Source organism: Hesperophylax consimilis, chromosome 24 (genome assembly GCF_061612785.1).
Source record: "Hesperophylax consimilis isolate HC1 chromosome 24, BYU_Hcon_1.0, whole genome shotgun sequence".
Taxonomy (NCBI): Eukaryota; Metazoa; Arthropoda; class Insecta; order Trichoptera; family Limnephilidae; genus Hesperophylax; species Hesperophylax consimilis.
Window position 1 is genome coordinate 27,867,940 of NC_142859.1, and position 22,732 is coordinate 27,890,671.

Sequence of the window (22,732 nt, forward strand, 5' to 3'; positions counted from 1 at the left end):
ATTACGATTGAAAGTAAATCAATAATCGCAAATAGCGAAGATCCGGATCGACTGATATACAGGGCCTATAATATTGTTTAATATTTGATTTATAATTATTTATCACAAAAGAGGTACAAAATTTCAAAATAAAATGATAGCACTCCTAATAAATTCACATAATTACGGCCATAACCATCGATATATCAACTCTAGATCTAATTTGTCTTTCAAATTCGAACAAATAATTACCCACCAAACTTGGGATTCAAATTTTGTTCTTGCACCCCAACAAAAGATAAAAAATCAATGCTTCCATCCATGTTTTGACCGCGACACTTTAGTTTCGATAAATGTTTTCGTAGCCCAATTTTGGTTTCGGTGTCATTTTTAACATCCACACGCCCTGTCTAGACTTTGTTGGTCGATGGTCACATCCTTAGGCTCGTACTTATATAAATCTTCTGTAATTACCCGAAGTAATTTGTTTGCTAATCTGACTATCTGAAGACTGATAACTTGACTCAACAACTCTCCGATTTTATCTCTGCCTCATTAATTAATCATTTTCTGCGAAGATTCGTTCATTGTCGTTTGTGATTTTGTATCAACACTTCTCTGGAGCTCTGCAATCTTCACCAGTAAATTTCTCCTGTTTTTTTATATGTTTGAGAACAAAACAAGTGCTTTTAGAGTCTGGCAATAATATTGTGGTAAGGAGGTTTGTATTTTGATATGTAAGTTATATCTAACTATGAAAAACATATTTACAGTGTTTTAAAGCTGTTAAATGTTAAAATTAGTGAAAAATGAACTGGTTTTAATGCGATTTTCAATTAAATACGAATAAAAACGAATAATTTCATTTAAATGCGATTATTAGTTGGGGCAAACTTTATCGGATTTAAATATTGTTTATAAAAGCGTTTTACGGGAAGCGCTAAAAACACATATTTATTTATAATTTATTTGAAGAGGATGCATAATGGTTTTGGCTATTTAAAAGCTACATAATTGTTTTTACATTTTACGATACTACCCATCACAGTAGAGAAATCAATTTTCGTTTTTGAGTTGAGGAATCACTGCAGTAATATATGAAACATTTACTGGTGTTTACGGGTTTTGAATACTGTTGAATTAAAAAAAAATATATGGAAAAACAATAATTATTTTGGTATGATTTGAGATTTTCACGGCCGAAAGTATTTTAGTGATATATTTTTGGGATATTATGATACCATTATTTTATGATATTATGATGGAATTAAAATACCAATGTTTAGTCACGATGTCGTGTTCTTAAAAGTACTAACATTTTTACATTTCTTCCTGATATATTTATTAAGACAGGTGGATGCAGGCAGGAGTTTCCACATTATTACGAATTTACCAGCACTTTATGAGGAAGCTACTTTACAGTCCCGTTTTTAACAGGATGAATAAGAATTTGAAGAGATTGACAACATAAAATTAACAAATTCCAACAGGCCGCTATTCCACAATAAACATTAAACTTCGCAAACAAAATTAAATCACACCACGTTATTTGCCCATCACCGTTTTTTTAAAATGAATAAAATTTACATGAACTATTTGTGATAGTAGAAACTGACGCCGTAACGATAGCAAAATAAATATAATTGTGAATTTTGACCATTGGATATTTACCAACAATGAACATGCATTAAACGTATTCCTAGTAAAAACATTATCATTTCTCTTGTTAGGTTAGGTTAGGCAACCTCTGCCTGCAAATTTTAGTTCTTATCATTAAAATATACGAATATTGAAACCTTGTAATCACTGATCACTTCTGGTGAGATTCTCGCTGCTGACTCTTGCTTGAATTTGGTTATACTTTTTAGTGAAACTTTTCTGACTTCATGAATTTTGTAGGTATTATCTTTTAGCAAAACTGCTGACTCGTTATTATGTACTGCAGATGTTCATTGTGATATATTCTGATGAAACTCTCTGATCCCTGACTGTTAATTTTTGTGATATTTTTTCAGTACGACATTTCGTTGAGTGAGACTCTGTGATCTCTGACTCTTGTCAGATTAAACTCTGTGATGTATTCAAGTGGAATTCTGTGATTGCTGACATTTGGTTGAATATTGTGATATTTTACATTAAGACTCTAGCTTAAACTTTGTGATTTACTCCTGTAAAATTCTGCGATCTTCTTTGACTCTTGTCACGGAAAACTTTTTGATCGCTGACTCTTAGCAGGCGAAACTCTGTGATCGCCGACTCTTGTCAGGTGAAACTCTGTGATCGCCGACTCTTGTCAGGTGAAACTCTGTGATCGCTGACTCTTGTCAGTTTAAACTCTGTGACTTATCCCAGCGCAACTCTGTGAAGTCTAACTCCTGTGAAACTCAGTGTCGACGTGTAATGAAAAATATTATCCGATGGAATGCAAATCTTTCTTAACACCGGGCTCATCCAGAGGATCTGATTCCGTGCTGGATATTCAACAATTCGAGCTCACCCCTCTTGAGAAAGGTGAGTTCAACAATTACATTTTTCATAATTTGATTTAGTTACATTTGAGCGCATTCTTTTCCCTTAGAATTTACCATCCCATATTTAATAAGCAATTTGCTGTGTTTTTATATATTACCTATTCATTTGAATAACTTGCTGTGTTTTTGTCAGCAGTGAAAAAATATCAGGCTCACTACTCTTAATTTTATTTGTTGATTTATTTTCTTCCTATCTCATTTATTTATAAATAATTGTATGATATGTCAATATGGAATATATTGCGCGTAAATATAATACGTAGTGTCATGTAATTTTAATGATTATTTTATTAATATGCAATCATTTTTAAGCAACAAATCCTTAGGCCCCTCATACACAGATATACTTATAAGCTACGCGACTGTGATGCAAAAACAAGTCCCCCACTGATATGCTACTCTTTTAAGGTGGTTTCCGTTAACGGCGCTACCCAAATTATACTTATGAACTTAGTTCAATACTTGATCATTTTTTCATGGGCAGCCGTGGAGTTAATACGATGTCAAGTGACCCGAGCGATAACGGCATCACTGTTCTTCCCTATCTTTATTATAAGCATAAAAAACGATCAAAAAGATGATTTAGGGTTCACCTACGCAATTGAATAAATATTAATTTGTAGGACATTCGTCGCCGCAAAGGAACAACGTGACAACGATGTGAAATTGACTTTTATATTCCAATAATATAGTTTCATGAACATAAACACTTCCCACGTCCAAAATAAATTTAACATTCAAATCATGCGCTTTAGAGGTGATTCAGCGCGCTTGAGGTGATTTTTCACATAAAACGGCGCTATATAAATAAGCCAAATATTATTATGCTCCGTCATTATTTCTTTCAAACGAGTAGTAGATGCGCATGCAACTAGCGTAGCATGCTACCAGCACTGTCAGTAGCGTGAAACTGACCTCAAACCCGTTGTCGACGTGTCGCGTTGTGTACGAACACTAGCAAAATAGCACGGTGGATACTTACGAGAGACGCATATGCTACGCGCATAATAGTCGCTTGTAAGTATATCCGTGTACGAATGGCTTAAGTCTTCAAAATAAGTAGCAATGAAACTTAATTATTTGAAACATAATATTTAGGTTTGTCTGTGCACATTGAAATCATGGTTACTTAACTAATTAAAATAAGTCGATTAGGTTAAGATAGTTATATACAGGGTGTCAGGGGGTAAAGTACGCTAACTTCGAGATGTGATTCTATATGATGGTCGATTAGGTTACGATAGGGTTATATACAGGGTGTCAGGGGGTAAAGTACGCTAACTTCGAGAGGTGATTCTATATCACATATCGCACACTGGAGAAAAATACTAGCGCCTAATATAGTCACGGCTCCCTAAAGGCTTCAACTTTCTATTATTCTATTAATTTTATCATTTTATTCTATTTTATTTTCAATTTATTCTGTTTTTTTCTGTTCTATCTTTTTATTTTTGATCATATATTTTTTGTATCTCTATATGGAATGTGTGTGACTGCACTAACCTCCCAACACACCGGAATAAATAGTTTATTATTATTATCATTATTATATGATGGTAGAAGTAAGAAACATAAATAATTATTTTAGAAATTCCAATGTTTATTTTCCAATATAAAAATATTAACAATAAAAGAATAATTATTTTCCCACACGAACACTTCAACTTTCTTATCTAAAAACTACCTTAAAACGTTAGAATTTAAAAAAAGTTATTCGTCTTTTATCCTTGCACAACCATGTAGATAAAGATTGTTTATTTATTGTTTCTTTGTGAAAAACAGTGATTCCAATAACATTTCACAACATTTACAATTAATCAAATACTTGATCTATTGTATACATTTATTAAATCAGTTGCGATGCATCATCGTATTAAAAAAATATTTTAATTCATTGAGGTTTGACTGAAACATGTCTATCTCTGAAGGAAGTTGGTTAAAAAACGTAGTCTCCTCTTGGAAAAATAAAAAGCCTGTGCTGCCTAGCTCTGGTAAAGTTATCGGGGACATAAAACGTAATACGCTTCAAGACATCAGAACTGCAAATGTGTCTGTTGAGCTGCTTATGTGCCCAGATTGCAATTTTTCTAATACCTTCTAGACCAGGGGATCCCAAAATTTTTTGCCCCGTAGACCACTTGCCAATTTTTTTTTCCGTAGACCCCCTGCCTGCCGAATATTGAATTTTCCTGTTAATACTAACTAACTATTAACGTCCCATGTGATTCATTTATTTTTTTTGTAAAAATATTCCCTTCCCTTGCCTGCCCAACAACCGGGTGGCGGTATAGTTGCTCTGTCTATACATTGTGCAGACAGGGGCACCCTTGTGAGGTATTACACCAAATGAAAATGAAGAAGCATAAGCAACGGGAATTTCTTTCTGTAGCTAGCCGAACAGAACTGCCCCTTAAGTTCTTTGTCAGTGCTTATTCCGGTCAGTTCTTCTTGTCACATGATATCCAATTCTTCAACGTTGCATTTCCATAGTCAAAATGTTCTCAAACTTAATTTTAAAGTTTGTGTGAAGTGCATTTAAATGTTGAACGTCATTATTACCCTGGACGCATTTCAAAAACAAGTTGGGGAACTAGGAAAATTCGCGGCTTCCAATGTGCAATGTTTTGCTTGAATATATTAATTCTGACGAGAAAAGGAACGTAGACCCTATTTATATACCTCAATTAACAACTTTACGAAATATAAAAATACAAATATCAAATAAGTCATTTCTCAGTCTATTATATTTGTGTTAGGTCTATTGTGTCATTTACGGAACTCCTAAATGTTGACTTGAGGTAAATGGGGGTCCGCTTGTATGTACCCCAATTTGAATCTCGTGGACCCCCAAATTTTTTTCTCGCTGACATAGACCCCTAGCATGCCGATATCGACCCCTGAGGGTCCATGTAGACCACTTTGGGAACCTCTGTTCTAGACGGTCTAGTCCTATCATTCCAGTGAAAAAGAGGGATATAACGAAGGGTAGTACCCAAATTTTCGTATGTAAAGATATCTCGAAAACTTTTTTTGCACCATTTCATTATCATTTGTGTGCATGACATCTTCGGTTCCCCAAATTACCGAGCCACTCTCGAGAATGCTATGAACTAGAGTAAAATAAAAGCATTTTTATGATTGCCGTATTAGAAAAAGATTTTACGTTGCAGAATACAAAACCTAGCATTCGCATGGCAGTTTTGCACACCGAATCGATATAAGAACGAAAAGTCAGGCGAGTTATTCCTAAATCCTTCGTTAAAGAAATATGTTTTAACGTGGTGCCAGACATTTTATAGATTAGGCGATGCCATACGTAGTAATGCAAAATCATGTGTTTTTGGTTTGAAAATTTGATCGCCTAGAAATGTTTCAGATGCTTTAATTAAATAGTGCCAGTAGAATACATCTTGGCCTTTGAAATAATCGAGTATTTTTTATTTAAGTCTTTTTATAAGCCCAGAAAAAAATAATGTAAAGGCTCTATGAAAAATGCTTTAAAGTTCAAAATCTCCTACTTACGAACCCATTTTCGGTTCTTGTTTTATTGTATAATGTGGAAAATTAAGTTATTTATAAAATGATCGGAAAAAAAATATTTATGCCTGAACATCCACAAAATAAAATGAAAGGCACTTTTTAGCCATATTTTTTTCTTGCATAAATCAAAACAGGCGGATGGTGTTAAGCGGGAATTTAAACCTTATCGCCATCTAGGTAAGGGTTGTTATTGATAGCGGCTCAATTTAAAATATTACACGACGTAGTGCATCGCCTTAGTACAGCTTATGCTTTGCCCTTGTAAAGCACTACCTTATACATGAAAAATATCTGCCTGCGGCGCTTACTTTCTCCGTTTAATAATACAGTGCGGCTCTAATTCGGAGATCTGATCAAGCAACGTAAAGCCTTAGACACATTAGGTACGCCATATTATGAGCGCATAATTTGGGTGTGGAATATAGTATTATATGTTGGGGTGACACACTACGTTATAATCTTCCTCGGGAGAGGGGGTCAGATCAATTGGGGAACTGCCGCGGAATGTTATTTCTTCGTATGGGCTTTTTTCTTTTATCACTTTGGCTAGCAGATCACGGCGCATATCGTAGCCGCGCCCACACTTATAACACATCATATTTTTATGTGTTCTGTATGGGATAGTATGGCGAGCGAAATGGAGTTATATGAAACGCTTTGAACTTATAGCGTAATCTGTCACCCCCTTAATGCTACTGATATTTTTCCTCAATACTTAAACATTTATTATCTTTGTACTGTCGTAGGTACTGTTAAATACAGATACCTACGGATTGTCAAAGTTCTGCGCAGGCGACCAAAGGAGGAACTTTCGAAAGAAATAAGTTTATTTATTTATTTTATTTCCTTAGATTGATTCTTAACCAATGACGAATCGTGTTTTTTTTTTCACTGGGGGTTCAGAATATCTAGAGAAAATATTGATTTTGTACATATATTTCATTAAATTTTACGATTTGAATTCCTTCATTTTTAATTTCAAGCACCTTTTCATGCGAACTCGCACTATTTTTTTTAATGTAAAAAACACTATATTTCGCCATTGTACAATATTAGGTATAACTAACAAGAATAACTCCGACAAATCAATTAATGCAACTGCAAGGAGAAAAATTAATACTGATAAAGATACTGATAAAAATGTGACTACGTGACCATTTCCTAATAAAATATTAGTCATTCAGAATATTAATAAATATTCCACAACGTAATACTAGAAGTCAGGATTTATTTCAGTGCAGAAATACTGGGACTAACTACCATATGTATTCCTCTTTGTCCAGAATACTAATGGAGGGAAACAATTATACCAAGTCAGTGGACATCTTCAATTTATCTTCAACCTTTCCTTATCTGTGGTGTGTATTTACTACATATTGCTTCTAATAACTCTATAAATATAATAAATTCTGGGTTCAGATTTTAGGTAATCCTCCGTTATACATTTATGCACTGAATTAAAAAATAAAATTTTACATAGTTTTCAAATTAAAATCGGAAACAAATACACCAATACAATCAACCGTGTGACACTGCTACGCGAAGAGTATGAGAGGAAATGACACGCTATTGATGTCCCGCTTTAGTTCGCTATGCGGGAACATGAGAAATCCACACGTCCGCAGTTTTATTTTTATTTAGACTATCGATACTAGTTATCGATGCTAGCCGCCAGCCAGTTGGTCGCGGACCGTCGTTAGATGTGGACCCCTCGCACGTTTTTTTAGCATCTGCCGATTTGTTTTTTTTTCATATTTTCAGCAATTAAATTACAATTATTATCACTTTTGATATAAAATATAATAAAAAATAGCGATTTTTCATATTTTTCCTAAATTAAATCGCTTATTTTGAGATGTGTACTGACTACGCAGCACAGGAATGCGTGGATTTTTTTAGCACAGTAAGGGAAAGGTTAAGCAAAGTTGTTAATGAATCAATTCAGTTATGTAGAATAAATAATGTATATTTCTTAATATTCATATGTAAAAGCCCCAAAAAGGGCGTTAATAAATAAATAAATAAATGTTTCAACGCAGGTGATCTTGTCCAAGTAAATATATAATGGAAGAGACGCGAAAGTATTAAGACGCGAAAGTATAATATTATTATTTTGAAAAACACGTGTTGGAGGACACGTGACAAACATTCCCCAACACGCGGCGCACAAAGATCGTCTTGTTTTGGCGTATGTTATAAGATTTCAACGTCAGGGGGACTGTGTTGTTTTGTATGAAGTATTTTGTGCTGATTCTATACCCACAACATGGGATTATCGGGTTGCTGCTTGACCGTACTTTTAGTTCGCGTGGATTTTAATGCCGCGCTGTTTTTTTTTAATAATATTTATTAAATTTTATGCAAGAAGCTTTTGACTGTCCAACTAGGAAAGTTTCCCGTTTTAGGACAATGTTTATAATGTGCAAGTTTTTCTCATAATATCATATTTTTAATGAGGGATCACTGCACAAACGGACGTTCAGAGAAACTGCACTGTTTTTAAATAAAATGTCTACTTGTTTAGTAGCAAGGACCTCGAATGCATTTAAATAAGTGTGTCAACATCATATTAAATGCATTTTTAATACCAACCTATCGATTTACTTGATATAATTGCATCACGTTTTCACCTCGACGCTGATCTTGAAATAGTAAGGTAGACCTTATAACAACTAAATAAATTATTTACACATAACCCCATATCAACTTAAAATATTTTTATTTACAAATAACCCCCTACGAATTAAATATATAAGTATCCACACATAACCCTATAACAACTCAATATACTATCATACATAGATAACCCTAATATAACTAAATAAATTACTATGCACACATAACTCTAATAATAACTAAATAAATTACCATACACACAAAACCCCTATAACAACTAAATATATTATAATGTAAACATTACACCATAACAACAAAAAATAAATTATTATACACACATAACCCTATCACAACTAATTATAGTATTACACACACTTAACCTCACATTTAACTAAATACGTTACTATACACACATAACCCTGCAACAACTAAATAATAATAAAAAAATATATGGTACTTTACTGTATATTACTATTAAGGATATTGTGTAAATTACTATTGAGGATATTTAATTATTAATTTGGTCGTAAATTGAAGTAGGTACAAATAATAAATTACTATTTTTTTACTTCTACCCATTCTTCTTTGCTTTGGAAAACTACGCTTGCAAGTTGCTAGGCATTTTTTATTACGCACAGCAAAGGAAATCGAAAATGGTTCACGTATCGACTATTATAATCTCTAGATAGGCTAATGTGATATTTACGGATATAAGAAATTATATTACTATCGTGCAGTTCAGTGACGCACGTTTATAATATAACGAACGCACGAATTTCGGGTTTTGGTAGTTTCAGTAGCTTAGTGGTTAGAGTGTTGTCCCGGTAAGACAGCACTCATGCGTTCGATCCCGATTGCAACCGTTACTTTTTTTTTCTTTTTTGTTACGTTTTTATTTATTAATAATATCTTTTCAGTGGTTAAAAAAATGTAGAGAAAACAGAAATTAAGCATTTTAACAATATCCCGTCGAAACTTTTTCCACTAATAGAATGCGATAAGCGGTGCGCGTAGACCGGATTCGATAGTTTTAGTTAGAGCTTTGGAAGAGTTGGAGGTAAAAAAGCCGAACCTATTTTTTCGCTTTATGTCTCATCTAAATATAATAATAAATCAATGATTTTAGCGCGTATTCTGGAAGAACTTTAACGATTTTAAATTCCGTTTACACGTTCCTCCAGCACCTATGGTGAATACTATGCTGGTTTTAGACATGTATATTATACGAATTAAAAATGACATGGTTCCAATGGTGACCGGATAAATCATCACATCTTTAAAAAGTTATATAAAGTCATGGAAAGTGATGAAACAAAAACTTTACTAACTGGGTTAAGTAGGTTAGGTTAAAAAAATAATTTTCATCGTTTCTAATGACTTTATATCACTTTTTAAAAGTGTGTTGAATTGTCACTGTGTAGAGTTATCATGGAACCGTTTCCAATACAAACTATGAAATATCTATTTAAAAACAAAAACAATTTCAAAATAAATGAAAACAGAATGAGCAAAAGAACAAATAATATATTTTACATCCCCCAAACCAATACTAAATTTATGCAGACGCATAGCAGTTTCATTGGTCCTCGTACATTTAACCTTCTACCACTACAAACTCAAATGATAAATAGAAAGATAGAATATATTAAAGAGGTAAAATTATTGCTGATTGACGCAGATATTGAAACGCTTTTACTATAAATTTATTTATCCTTTCTACAACTCAATTGCTGAAACTTTATAAATTATTGTACATAATGTTTTCTCTTTACTTTTTATAATAACTATAAACAAAAAAAAAACTTTTTCTACTAATGTATATTATACTTTAGGTACTTGAAATATAGTAATCGTTTTATATTACCCACACTCAGGCAGTCAGTGCCTTAGTGGGTTTTCATTTCTTTTGTAAACTATTTGGTATTATATATTATGTTATTTTATACTATCTATTAATATGTATAATATGTGTAAAGAAATGAAAATAAATAAAGTAAAAAAAAAAAAAAATACAATCATCATTATTTTCCAAAATCCTTTGTTTTCATACAATATCCATTTTCTAACACATTATTTTTCAAGGTTGAGACTGAAAGACGCCTTTTTCTTTGTGAATACAATCAACGTGTCTGACGTATGTTGAGCATATATTATTTTCCGCACGTATGTTTTAACCTTTTATATGTTATTATTATTACACGGTTACCTGGTATATGCAGACCGAGAAATCTGGTTTGTGATTTCTTGTTTTTGGTAGTTGGAGTCGGAACTTGATTCGGTCATGAGGCCTGTGTTGAAAATGTTGTTGTGCTATAAACAAGGAAAAATACAAAAGTAATTTATAAAACTGCTATTTAAATAATTTATTTTTTAGTTATTAGAAGTTTGAAAAAAAAATTATGTTTGTTTTTTAAAAGGTAAAGCTAAGTAGCTGGTAAACGCTGTGTTGTGAAAAAGACAGAATAATAAGTTTTTTTGTTAAAACTATTTAAATTATAACAGTGTGTGTGATATAATGTAATATTTGAAACCTAACTATAGTTTGTTTAACTCAAATATTCACGTGATAAATATGATAATTTTAACAAAAGTTTTTAATTGGAGCTATTGGATGAGAAATGAACCGGATAGTGAGTTTTTTTGACATAATTTTAACCCCTACAGCATTTTAGGGTCACTTATGACCGGGCGTTCATATTTTATATTTTTTTTAAATCACGCGGAAATACGTAATTTTTTCGACATTAGAAAGAAAAATATTCATTCTTTCAATATTTATCAAATATGCCATGAATCATAAAACTAGTCATATATGATAGCAAAAGGAATGAGTTTTAGAAATATGGAGTTTTCTTAATTTTTTTAAGGTTAAAAAATGTGTTAAGCGTCTTAGACAACATTTTTTGTAATATTTATTTTAAATACGTGCACTTGAAATATGATTTTATGTAGTTTCTAAAACAGTGTTGGTTTTTAGGGAAAATTGAAAAATAAGAGGTTTATAGCAGATTTGAAAAACATTTCAAATTGAAAATGTTGAAAGAACAGAAAGATATTAAAAAAATCTAGATTTTCCAGATGAATAAATAATATGATTTTATGATGTGAAACCACAGAAAACTATAAAGTTCAGTGGGATTATGACACTCTAATGCTAAATAGGGAAAATATGGGTGGAAACAATTTGAAAGGGAAGGAGAACAGTTAAACATACTGATTTTGGTTGTCTGTGCAAGGGTAAATTTAATCATTTTGGCTCTCCGTGCAAGGTTAAATTTAATCATTTTGGCTGTCTGTGCAAGTTGTAAATTAAATAATTTTCAATGATCTTTTAATTTTCAAAATTGGAACTGATATTTAAATCATATCAGGCAAGCGATATGGTAGAAATAATTTTATTGATAAACACTTATTTATTTGAAATGTGTATTTGTTTGGTTTAAATGTTTGACAGATGATTGGGTAGATGTTGTAATTTTTCAAGTACACGAAACATTAAGACATTTATCCGTGTTTTTTACGGAATTCAATGATAATAAACGAGTTGAGACATAGAACGTTGGTTCCTACTTGTCTAGTTACTTTGCATTCTTTGATACTGCAATTATTAACTATTTCTGCGTACCATTAATTTATTCTTTCTTTATTTTTCTATAAAGTATAATTGTTTGTTTATCTGAAACGAAGTATCTAAATACTTCATTTAGACAATATGCGTTTTTATTTATTTTTGTGTGCGAGAAACAAAATTTTCTCTCTTTAAATTTGTCTCATTTTTGTTGTTGTAAATATCAGTTTATCTGTTGCTCTTGTTAATCTGCTTGAAGTAGTCAAGCTGCAGGCGAATTTTTCGGCAATCAAAATTTTTTTCATAATTAAAGTTTTTCTACAAAGTTTTTTTTCCATGGTTTCTCAATTACCTAACCCAACCTAATCAAACCTTATTTTAAACTGTAGTAGTATTAGAAATATAATTTTTTCAGAAGTAGAATTAGATTGAAAATTAAATAAAAAAGTAAATTGTCTTAATTTAACGACGTGAGGAATCTTTTAAAATACTTCCTTCCCTAAATAACTAATTCTTAACACTTAACGGTAAGGTCGGAACGGTGAAAAACTTGACTTATTACCACGGCGTTATAGATTAATAAAAAAATATTTGTTATTTATATTTTTTTTATATTTCGTCATTTTGACGGTACTCGGTTCAATCCTTGACCAAAGGCAAATGTATTTTTCTAATTTATTTAAATGTACACGTTTCTCAAAAACCCGTTTTATTCAACATTTTAATTTGTCCTTCGTCGGGTTTTAATCCCGCGATCTCTGAGCACGTTTACCGCTCGGTCACGGAGGCTGTATATCATATTATTCAAATGGTGTACATAATATTACATTTTACATACCTAAGAGCTGCGATCACTCCGGTAATTATTTAATAAAGTACAATATTTCACTTAAGAACGTTGTTAGCATTCAAGTTCAGTACTATAAGCGGTTTTATCCAGCTCTGATTTATTTAATAAACATCTTTTTTTACAGGCGAGCCCAAGAAAAACAGGCACTTAAAATTACAAAAAAAAATTAGTAAAAATATACATGTTTTAAAAATTATTGAACTATAGATTATTAATCCAATTTTAGTACCTACATAGATATAATGTATTTTTTATTTTATTTGAACAGTTTATTTTATTAATTTTTCCAAATAATACCATAATTACAGAATAAATAATATTCCAAATCAATAACATATTTTCATGTATCACTCACGCATTTAATTTTGTTGGAAGAAAATATTTTTAAGTTTTGGAACATTTACAGATTATTAATATGATAAAATCATAAGATTAACATTGTGAAAAATATAAATATTAATAATCCACTTAAAGCAAAGCTTAGTGCTAAATCACTATTTGATTAATCTTTATAACGAATTGGTGTACACTGTACATTATGATTACCAAAAAATATGTTTTAGATAAATTGAAGGTTTTCGCTTGATTAGATTACAAATAAAAAAAAAAAAATACTCAATAAAAAATATAAATGTAAACTACATTTTTTTTTCAATAGAAATGTATGAACGCGTAAAGGAAACAACTTTTAAAAAAATACAGTATTATGGCTTAAATTAGCTGTGACAGTTTCACTTGATTAACTTTTTTGCTTTCTTATAAAATTATTTACAAAATAAATTAAAAAACAGTTTTTTGCTTGAAATCGAACGTTTCTAGACTCCGTTTGTCAAGCGATATTAATGCCTATTACCTGCGATATAAGGTATACCAAGAATATATACATTTTTGGCATGTATCTTCCTTTTAAAAATGTTAACAGCTTGCAGAGTTTACGATATGTGGACGTGCAAACATTAATCAGAAATAACAAGATATAAACAAAAAAAGGATGGAGAGATAAGAAATATTTAATACAAATATTAATATTTAAGTCTTACTTTAACATTTTGGAAGATTATGAGAATACAAAAATTATAAAAATTCCATTTAATATATTATATTCTGACGCGCCGCCCGGTTCAGCGTTGGTATAGTTAAACGGGTATCCGTAACTTCGCGGCACTGTGATTAGTCATATTTTACTATTCCGACGCGTAATATTTACACCGATATTATAATCAAGGAGAAGATGTGTCATAGCGACTGGTACCCAGAACCGGAACATAATAAAGAAAAAAAATCTGTTCGTTTTTGAATAAATTCAATGGATGTACGTAAATTAATTCTAGAAAAGTACAAATATTCTCTTTTTCAGCTGGTGATGTAGATGATGTTTGAGAAGAGTATGCCTTCTCAAAAGTCATTTCAAGCAGGTAGTTGAGGTAATAAATACGTCTAATCCGAACGGTGGTCTCTCACGAAGGCGGTAGACACTTTCAGCGTGGCCCTAGTGATCATTCAGAAACGAAACGTTCCTTGAAATGGCATCAGCCGTATTTGGTGACCAGATCAGAATAGTCAGGTACTTCCCGATCTTCCTCTACCCCGGCTTCCTTCTTTCACCAATACCTTCAGCCTCACAACATACAGATTGGGCATGACATAGATGAAATAGTCCCACTGGCTAGTGAGGTATTCATATAAATCGGAGGTATTAAATATAAAGAAGAGGATCTCTTGGACAGGATTTCATTTTTATTCAAATCTACAGTTATTTAACTCCGACATTAATGAAATTTTACACACTTGACTCAAAATTAGAGGTAAATTACTGTCTTCATCTGGTTTCGAAAAACTTTGCGTAAAGCCTGGACAATACACGGATGTAATAATATAAGTATTTGGACATAAAATATACATTCGCCATATTATTTTCCTCAAAATATTAATATGAAAACATATGAACTGCTTACTGCGGTTTAAAGTCAATGAATCCACCATGCTAGATTTCACCGTTTATCTCATATTTTTTAGTTCTATAAATTTGGCACATTATGAACAGCGATCGATTTTAATATTTTTTGCAAACTTGCAATAGTATGCCAAAAATCGCTCGAGTGGTTGATAAACACCTGGGTTCTGAGCCAAGAAGCTTACCTCTCATGGTTACTAGAAGTTTACTCTCTCATGTTGGTCGCATAATGAATGAAATTATATTTATATACAACCTTTTTTTTAAATAGTAAAATATGTTTTGGTTTGTTCGTTTTTATTGAGCCACTCTATATATTTCCAGAAATCTGTTTGAGAAATATTTTTTTATTACCAGCCTTGAACAAAATATTAACATTGATAATCTCACGGAAAGTGAGATTGTTGTGCGAGTTTCACCACACGAAAGTGCTGGTTATATTCGAGTAGAGTTACTTAATCAATTATATTTTTACGTTGATGCTTCATTGCATATTTTTTACTGCGAAATGTTGTTGTATGCCTTGATAATTTGATTTTCCATCTATAATGGTTCAATACCTGATTTCAAGATCGAGTATGGGGCGGGTTGACCTAGTCTAAATTCCAGGAATTTCAAGGTGGGTTAGTAATAATCGAAATTTTATAATAATATTATAAAATGTAATACTTTATATATTCTGAGTACCAAATCGTAACATGAGATTTCCTTAGTTGTTCTTTGTTTATTCATCTAAATAAAACTATTTTATTAATTCCCCGGTCTAAAAGCTGCGTACATTTGGACATAAATTTAGTTCCGTTGTATTTTCATTTATTCCGTCCTAAAATTTAAATCTGAAATTTCTAACATTTTGTTTCGCTAACATTATATACATTATGTATACTTTACTTCTTGTTTTAAAACTGATTATTGTTTATTACTGTAGGCAGATATTGGTTCACCTTTTCTCTCTTGTTTTGTTTTGTACGTACATTGATTCATTTTGTTCCGACTCGAGCGATTTTTGGCATATTTTGAAATTTTGCAAAAAAGTTTGAGCAATCGCTTGCCAAGTTTTTAGAATCTAAAAATATAGGATAAACGGAGAAATCTAGGTGAATTCTTTAAATCAGTTTCATATGTTTCCATATTAATATTTTGAGGAATCCTATTAATTAAATAATATGGTAAATGAATTATCGCTCGAGTGGCTTATTTAAAAAATTCTATTTGTTGTTATACTGCTTACATGAATTGCAAGCCCTAGTCATTCGGCTGCGCATATAAATTATGGTGCTAACCACAGCTGTTGGGCAGCACTGTGAGGCGAGTTAATGTAGGGGCTGTAGGAAAGGCTTTTTTTATGCGGATCCTGAAGTCAACATTGAACTGTGAACGGCTTCTGTATCAATTTGTCGAATTACAAATAAATTTGGAATTTTTTGACACAATTAAGGCGAAGCTTAATGCTAAATCACTATTTTGATCTTTATAACGAATTGGTATACATTATGATTACCAAAAAATATTCTTTAGATAAACTGAAGGTTTTCCTATCGTTTCGCTCAAGTCAAATACAAATAAAAAAATAAATTACTCAATAAAAAATATAAATGTAAACTACAAAAATAAATGCGTGAAACGCATGAAGGAAATACAGTATTATAACTAAGATTATCTGTGACAGTTTTACTTGATTAACTTTTTTTCTTTTTTATAAAATTTTTACAAAATAAATAATAACCAGTTTTGTGCTTGAAATGGAACGTTTCTGAACTCCGTTTGTCAAGCGATTTTAATGCCTATTACCTACAATACAAGGAATACCAAGAAAATACAAATTTTTGGCTTGTAGCTTCCTCTTAATCACATTGAATTTCTCGTGTTTCGGTCTTGTTCTTGAATCAGCTTTTTGTAGTCTTTCATGATCCATCATCAGGGCAAATTGACACATAAAGATTTAATAGTAAGGAAAAATCTGGAATCCCGTTTATCCTTGTACTTGTATTAGGTATCGTCCGCAATAAGGAAATAAAATAAAAACATTTTGCACAGATGTATCATCTAAAAAAAACTGGTCCCATTAAACATTTGATAAGGTCACATGAATTAAAAAAAAAATGTTTTGGACTTTTGTTAAAAACGTTCTAAGAATATCTGAATGAATCGAATCGAAAACAATAAAACTCTGAATCACATCTCAATGTGCGCAATTAATTTTTAAAGTATTTGTTAGTTTATTAATTTATTCTTAATCTATCTATTAGTCTAGAAGGAAATCGAGAATCATGACATAAGGTATGCTCAACATTTTTAAATATGCAAATATGGCCACCAGAGTATTTAACACGGTCGATCGACAAAGGTTTTATCGATATTGTCGGTAACTTGTTTTCGTAACACGACTGCAGAATGCTAATCAACAAACAATTGTTTACAACTAAGTGTTCTTAATTTATTATTAATTTATCCACAAGTCTAGAAGCGAATCATACATCATGACATAAGGAATGCTTCAATTTAAACCAGTTCTTGTTCAATTTAAAACAACTTGTTTAATCTGAAGTCCTTGAAGTGATATTACCACGAAAACAGCGCTATAGAAATAATCCAAGCATTATCTAATAAACTGACATAAACACGACTGTACATCTAACACAACCTCACATCACATACTTACACAAATACACACCAACATGGCAGATTACATGGAATATATAGATTCGGACAATCAACACTACTGCGAAAGTACAAATGATATTAACCTCTGGACCAAATTCACAAAAGAAAAACATAGAATCAATATATTACACCAAAACATTAGATCGATCAATAAAAATTTTGATGAATTTTTTATATACCTCCAACAGCTTGAAAATAATTTTGATGTCATTGTACTGACAGAATGCTGGTTGAATGACAACTACATACCAAAAACAATCAAAAACTATAATACACACCATACAAAAATACACAAAAACCAAAATGATGGTATAGTTATATACGTCAGTGATAAAAATAACACAACCATTCAAGAAATAAACATAATTGACTCCAACTGCATACAAATTACATATAGAAAAGAAACATGTATCCTAGCTATGTACAGATCTCCATCCAAAAACAACATCACAAATTTCTTATCTGATCTTAACAATACATTAAATGATCTCAACAAATACAAAAATATCATCATCATAGGAGATCTTAATATAAACATTCTACAAAACGGACACCCACAAAACATAGAATACCTAGCAATACTAGCACAACACGGACTGGAGCCAATAATAAAGGTCCCAACACGGGTCACACAAAACACTAAAAGCTGCATAGACCATATAATGATCAAGACAAAACTAAAAACTAAAACAGTAGTACTTGAAAGCACAATCACTGATCACTACATGAATATGATAGCAATAGACACCGAAAACACTACTTCGAAACAACATAAAATATTTACAAAAAAAATAATTGACTACTCAAACTTAAAAGAAAAACTCCAAAAAATAAACTGGAATACATTATACCAAATAGATAATGTCGAGGAAGCCTGGAATACATTTACAAATACGCTAACGCAAGAAATAAATAATTACACTACAATAAAACATATAAAACTTACACACAAAGCAAAAAAAATTAAACTATGGATAACACAAGGAATATTAAACTGTATTCGTAAACGAGACAAAATTCACAAACAAATTAAACAAACACCGTATGACATGGAACAACTTAATTACTATAAAAGATATAGAAACATATGCACGAAAATTATTAGAGTAGCTAAGGAGATGTACTGCAAAGAAAAACTTAAAAAAGCAAACAATTACCCAAAGGAAATATGGAAAATATTAAAGGAAGTTACATACACACAAAAATACAAACAAAAAAATACTATCGAACATCTAAATATTAACTCGAAAAAAATAGATGCCAAAACAAATATAGAAATGATGGCAAACCACGCAAATAACTTTTTTGCAACTATAGGGAAAGTTTTAGCGAATCGTAAAAAACACAGCACAAACACACTAACACAAACAAACAGATCAAACATCGATACCCAACCAACACAACACAGATTTATATTAAAAACAAGTTCGGAAATGGAAATTAACAAAATAATAAATACATTAAAAAACCAGATTGCTCCTGGATTAGATGAAATAACAACGGATTGCATTAAAATAATAAAAAATGAAATATTAAAACCTATAACACACCTAATCAACCTTAGCATAACACATGCCTGCTTTCCTAATACTCTTAAAAAAGGACTGGTAATCCCTATGTATAAATCCGGAGATAAAATGGAAATAACTAACTATAGACCAATTACTTTGTTAAACTCTCTATCAAAGATTTTCGAAAGACTATTAAAAAACCAAATAATAAAATACCTAGAAGAAAACAAATTAATCTCGGACAAACAATATGGATTTAGAGAAAAAAGAAGCACAAAAGAAGCTTTAGCAAGTACAATGGATTATACACATAGCAACTTAGATCAAGGGTTTAAATGCATAGCGATATATTTAGATTTGGCTAAAGCCTTTGATTCAATATGCCACAAAACACTTTTTAAAAAATTAGAAAATATGGGTATCAAAGACAAAGAACTACAACTATTAAAAAGCTACATGAGCGACAGAACACAACGAGTCAAAATTAATAACTATACTAGCATACCACTGCCGATTACACACGGAGTTCCACAAGGAAGCATACTAGGGCCCGTTCTTTTCATAATTTACATAAATGAACTTTGCAGCATGGAAATAGATGGAGAAATAATTAGTTACGCAGACGACACAGTTTTATTATTTAAATCTAAGGATTGGAATAAGGTTTATAACATAGCGAATCTAGGAATCACGCAAGTGAAAAAATGGTTGGACTCAAATACACTCACACTAAACATATCGAAAACAAAATTCACAACGTACAGCATAACTAACACAGGACAGCCAAAAAACAATACAAACACCATAAAAATACACGAATGCATAAACACCAACATCTGCGATTGCCCCCCTCTAGAAAAAACAGAACAAATAAAGTATCTAGGAATCCTAATTGACCATAATCTTAGATGGACACATCACATCAAACAAATCACAAATAGACTCCTCAGAACAATACACATTTTCCTAAACATAAGAAACATATATAAAATAAAACAATTGAAAACAATATATTATGCACTATGCCAATCAATAATAGAATATGGAATAATTGCTTGGGGAGGAGCAACAAACGCAGCTATCGCTCAAATAGAAATCGCACAGAAAACGATATTAAAAGTAATACTCAAAAAACATAAACTAACCGACACAGACCAAATATTTAAAAGCTGTGACGTACTTGATATACGCCAATTATATGTTAAAACACTACTAAACTACATTTTCGACCAAAAAAACAAACCCCAACAAACACAAAATATCACTAATAGACCGGTCAGACAAGCGTACAAAGAAAACATAAAAACTCCGACGGTAAACACTACCTTTGGACAAAGACACCATAAATACCACGCTATTAAAGCATTCAACAGTCTTCCACTTGAAACAAAAATTGAGGAAAATAAAAATAAATTCAAACACAAAATAAAAAAAATGGATTAAAGAACAAAAAGACAATATTACCAAAATACTATAACATAAAAGAATAAAACATATACACGCAACACAAAAAAAAAATATATAAAACACGCAACACGCACAAACACATATATCATTATAAATGCCGATTTACATTCTCTTTTCTTTTAGTGTTATAATTATATTTTAATTTTTAATCTTTATTTTTTATTTTAAATTTATCTTTATTTTAATGTTGTTTTTCTTTTATTTTTTTTTAAATGTATAAATTCTTAAATTATAAAATGGGGGCCTCAGCACGGGTAAACAACCCAGTGAGGCCAACATTACTAAATTGAAATATGAAATATTGTAAAAAAAATGTATCAACAATAAAAAAATAAAAAATAAAATTATTTACCTGGCTATTCAGATCTGGTCATAGCCATTTTAAGCAAGTTTCAATTCTGAATGGTAGTCTTACACTAGGGCTACACTGATTATGTTCCTCTCTGAAACCTGCCACAAATAAACTGTATATAATATTATTTTAAATGAGTAAATCATGCAATGTAACAAATTAATCAAATAAAATTTACTTGCACACGCCGGGATTTGAAGCCGCGACCGCTTACCACTAGACCACGGAGGCCATCATATTAAATTGTTTGTGTGACAGTTTGAGCTACGCAGCATAGATGGTTCAGTGCCAGTAGCTTACAAAGTTTAAATAATCCTCCAAGAGATGTCTCTAATATATAGGTTCGCCCCTCCAGTTCAGAAGCGAGGCGAGCTAGCAGTTAGGTTTCTACCAAGAGAGAGATTTTGGATGAGTTACGGACGTATGGATCCTTCCCTACCGCTGCGGTGCAAAATGAAGGGTTGGGAGAGTCCGGCTGGAGAGGTCGAAAGGTCTCAACCAGTCTCTCCCGATCCGGCCCGCTACGCAATAGGTGGGAAAATGCATCCAAGAACTAGACATCCGCGAAGACCTAGACACCCCTCACCCCATGAACACTCACTCACTCCTCACTCCTCAAGTCACAAAACGTAGCGATCCACTTGGGGATCCACCTATGGCAGAGGTGTTGGTTATTCAATAAATGGTTCTAGGGGCGACGGTACCCATACCCGCCTCCACCCAAATTATAATTAAGGTAACGGACATTAGTCTTCTGACGGTCTTAGAAATTCATTCGAATCTAAATGAATACAAACAGCCTTACTAAACCGTGGTGTAAAAATTATGCGGCGCGTAAGTTGGAACAGTGAAAAACTTGACTTATTACCATGGACTTAAACCACAAACTCCAACGGCTCGGAGGGCTTTGAAGCAGAGAATGGACGGTTATCTCGAGAGTATTTCCTCCTGGGGTAAAAATAATCTGGTCGAATTTAATGTTTTAAAGACCCAATCCTGTCTGATTACGTCTAAAAGGGATCCAAATGATAATCTAGTCTCCTTCAACGGAAGCAATCTTCCGAACAGGCCTTCCATTGATATGGTTGGTGTAACTATAAGTGACCAGCTCAGGTACGGGGGCTCCATCGAAGCAAGAGTAAAGTTGGCCTCTCAGAAGCTGGGCGTACTGTACAGGGCCCGCAGATACTTTAATAGTACACAACTGCTGACCCTGTACAAATCGCAAGTGCGCCTTACTGTCGAATTTGGCAGCCATCTCTGGTCCGGAGCCCCTAAATACCTGAAAAAAACCCTAGACTCTGTGCAAAAACGGGCGGTCCGTTTGATAGATTCCCCAATCTTAACAAACGGACTGCAATCTTTAGAGCACAGGCGTCAGGTAGGTATGCTGTCCTTGTTCTATCGGTATTACAATGAAAGATGCTCTGAGGAACTAGCGTCATTGATCCCTTCGGCACCGGTGCGTAGTCGGGATACACGCCAAACGCGCGCCCAACATTTGTACACAGTTGACACTTGTCACATGAGAACGCGTCGCTTCTACGATTCGTTCTTAAGTTCAACAGCTCGGCTGTGGAACGAACTGCCGGCCTCTGTGTTTCCTCCCCCCTACAACATGGGACTCTTCAAGACCCATGTTCACTCCTTCCTCTCCACAAAAAGACCCTCCACACAGCATCCCCAAAGATGACATAGGC

At 32.4% G+C, this 22,732-nt stretch overlaps 1 protein-coding gene across 6 annotated transcripts in view; it reads left to right on the plus strand.

Annotated features, from left to right (window-relative positions):
- The window catches only part of LOC149412152 (uncharacterized), a 94,434-nt gene that overhangs the window by 9,863 nt on the left and 61,839 nt on the right, over positions 1-22,732 (plus strand). For 4 of the 6 annotated variants that reach the window (XM_089646456.1, XM_089646459.1, XM_089646455.1 and 1 more), the window contains exon 2: positions 1,995-2,490. In XM_089646456.1, the coding sequence (XP_089502582.1) occupies positions 2,397-2,490 (94 nt within the window). In that variant the 5' untranslated portion in view covers positions 1,995-2,396. Of the gene's footprint in view, positions 1-1,994; positions 2,491-10,938; positions 11,297-22,732 lie in introns of those variants that run through there. The other 2 variants (XM_089646457.1, XM_089646458.1) reach the window with 2 other exon arrangements.